Source organism: Homalodisca vitripennis, chromosome 3 (genome assembly GCF_021130785.1).
Source record: "Homalodisca vitripennis isolate AUS2020 chromosome 3, UT_GWSS_2.1, whole genome shotgun sequence".
In the NCBI taxonomy this organism is placed as follows: domain Eukaryota; kingdom Metazoa; phylum Arthropoda; class Insecta; order Hemiptera; family Cicadellidae; genus Homalodisca; species Homalodisca vitripennis.
In genome coordinates this window covers 83,813,252-83,816,354 of record NC_060209.1, presented here as the reverse complement: position 1 = coordinate 83,816,354, position 3,103 = coordinate 83,813,252, and the positions used below count along the sequence as shown (strand labels likewise).

At 32.9% G+C, this 3,103-nt stretch overlaps 1 protein-coding gene across 1 annotated transcript; it reads right to left on the bottom strand.

Annotated features, from left to right (window-relative positions):
* Window positions 1-267: 267 nt before the first annotated feature.
* LOC124357124 (cytosolic sulfotransferase 13-like) lies at window positions 268-2,838 on the bottom strand. Its single transcript, XM_046808600.1, has 2 exons — window positions 2,767-2,838; window positions 268-1,925 (listed from the first exon to the last, which is right to left on the bottom strand). The coding sequence occupies exons 1-2, from the start codon at window positions 2,767-2,769 to the stop codon at window positions 1,740-1,742; spliced, it is 189 nt and encodes a 62-aa protein (XP_046664556.1). The 5' UTR covers window positions 2,770-2,838; the 3' UTR covers window positions 268-1,739.
* Between the last annotated feature and the right edge of the window lie 265 nt (window positions 2,839-3,103).

Genomic DNA, 3,103 nt, shown 5'->3' with positions numbered 1-3,103 from the left:
ATAATATTTACCTTAATTAATGAATTTGTTTAAGAATTCTTAATATTTATTTGACATAAAACATAATTAGCTATTTAAAAAATGTACTTGACTTGCATTAAGTGTCTTTGTTGCGATAATCTAGGTTTTGCCCTTAACAACATGGAAGTATGCACAAAGGCAGTATTTCTAGTGCCAACTTGGTGGTTTTGTTGCTCTCTTTACACAAAGGGAACGATTCGGAGTTAACAAGTTTAGTGACATATTTTACCTGTGAAGAAACCAAAACACAAATTAAATAAGCATTTATTAAGTCTATGAGTTTACAAATGAATATAGCTAAATTATTCAATGAATACAATGTAACGTAAATAAACACATATGCTCAAAGTATTTGATAACATTACGATGATCCTTTTACTATTTGGAAGAGTTTAGACAGCTTGTATTTTATTTAAACAGTGTTATGTAATCAGTGATGGTAATCAGGTATGAGTTCTCCGAAAATTCGTACAGGTCCTGTATGACAATATATCTATTTATGTTGTTTTAGGTGAAGATCAGACGTAAAATAATAGTATAAATTAGTAAAATGTACCTTAATCATAAGTCCGTCTGCCCAGTCAAGGTCATAGGGCAGTCCGTCTGCCCGTCTGTGGGATAACTATTGATAGAAAGGTCCTAGAGACTTGAGGCATGGTGCATAAGTTCCTCTTGGTTCTAGGAAAAGGCTAAAGAGCAAGTCTGTGCGATAATTGCTGATAAAAAAGTTTCTAGAGACTTGAGGCATGGTGCATAGGTTCCTCTTGGTTCTAGGAAAAGGCCAAAGAGCAAGACTGCGCGATAATTGCTGATAAAAGAGTTTCTACAGACTTGAGACATGGTGCAGGTTCCTCTTGGTTCTAGGAAAAGACCAAAGGGCAGTCTGTATATCTGTCTAAGTGATATTTGCAGATATAAGAGTCCTAGAGACCTGATGCATGGTTCACAGGTTCCTCTTGGCTTTAGGAAAAGGCCAAAGAGCAGTCTATGCGATAATTACTGATACAAAAGGTCCTAGAAATGACTTGAGGCATAGTGCATAGGTTTCTCTCGGTTCTAGGAAAAGACCAAAGGGCAGTCTGTATATGGATCTGTCTATGTGATATTTGCAGATATAAGAGTCCTGGAGACCTAATGGTTCATAGGCTCCTCTTGGTTCTAGGAAAAGGCCAAAGGACAACCCGTATGTCTGTCTGTCCGTCTATTCAGTACTCTTGATAGAAAGCTTTTAGACTTGAAATTAGGTACATAGATTTCTCTTTTCGAAAGAGTAACACTATTGATTCTGGGATCAAACGGTCAAAGAACTATGTGTCTGTGCGATAACTCCTGATATAAGGTCCAAGAGACTTGGCATGAAGGTTACTCTTGGTTCCAGGAACAATTCAAGAGGAATGGTCCAAGAAATGGCAGTTCGTCCGTCATCTGTCCGTAAGTGCGCTTTCCTCTTCGTTGAAAATGTCAATTGTACATTGAAAATATTGTCTTTGTAAAACATAGCTGAATTGTTCTTGTTGTACCGTATTTCACATAATGTAACGATTCCTTCTTTGCTCGATAGAGATTGCGATTTTAAGGTGCTATCTAGAAGCTAAACTCATCAGATATACGTCACTGATGTAAAATTGTAAATACATTTATTTATGATAATTTTATAACACATTCTATAGACTAGTAGTATTTTGTATAGTATATTATTTTTCTGCCAAAAACAGGCACTAAGAGGTCATGAAGGCATTGGTGAAATCTGTGCCGGCCAGCTTCTTCTTTGTCCATTTGTCGAACCTCTCAGCACAGACCGGGGTCATGGACTGACGCCAACTGCCAACCTTCCCCAAGCTCTGGAGGTTCAGTCGGTTCTCCACATCCACCTTCCGCTCCTCCACAACTTCTTTTTTATCTAACTAGATTAAAATTATTCGTATCAATTTAAAGAGTTTGCAGAAACATTAGATTATCATGATAGATCCGTAGCACCTACTAGGCAATAGTCCACATAGTGTTAAGAAAAAGCATCTATTTTGTTCATGGTATGCACTTAATAAGTTCATAGGCGTATATAAATTATTGCCATGAGATTGAAATATAAACCAAACAAAAACATTTTACACAGAGTAAACATATTTTTTTATTGATTATATTATAGTATAATTGTGATTAAATGTGATAGTTTATTCCTGCCTTTTTGAATTTGTATGACTAACAATTACACAAAATATAAAATTATATATATATATATAACTTAAAATAAAAAATTATATATATATAAAATTAATATATATATATATATATATATATATATATATATATATATATATATTTGTCTAACAAGAAATTCATATTTGTTTTTAATTATAAAAGAAATTAATATTTGTTTTTAATGATAAACTACTATTACAATTTGTGTGTATATATATAAAACTTTAAAAACATAAATAATGGACTGTATTGTGACCCTGACAAATTGATAGTAAATGCAATATACCAATTAATTAGTATTTTGTTGCATAGTCCAATGGGAATGAGTTCTACAATCAAGAACTAACATTAATTGGAGAAGAATTTCATTTGATGACTAAGTTCAAGGTTTTTAACTACATCCTGGATTTATGTCGATAATAAACTATAACTAATAATGAGCTAATATTATAACTGTTCATTCACATTACTGGAGATAGCATTAGAGAATTAATAACAAATAAAACACTAATAATTAATGAACAAATGTATTAACGTTGTACTCACCATTGTGCATACTGCTGAGTTGAACCCTGGTAGTACCTGTCTTGTTATCGGGATTGATAAGGCTTATCAGAGTTATCATAGAATTGAGCTCAAATGATGATGAACTTTCATTGCTCGTGTACTAGTCACCATATCTCCATAATAACAGGAATAAGTATAGCACTGACAATAAAACTTGTGCTTGTGGCTTTTTATGGGAAAATTATAAACATTTCATTAGTTATTTTTGTTACTAATAAACATAATTGTGTGGATTAGTTAACTGTCTACTAACCAGTCAAAAGAGAGCCAATAAATTATAGTGATTGAAAATTAAATATTAACCGTGTTTTTCGGT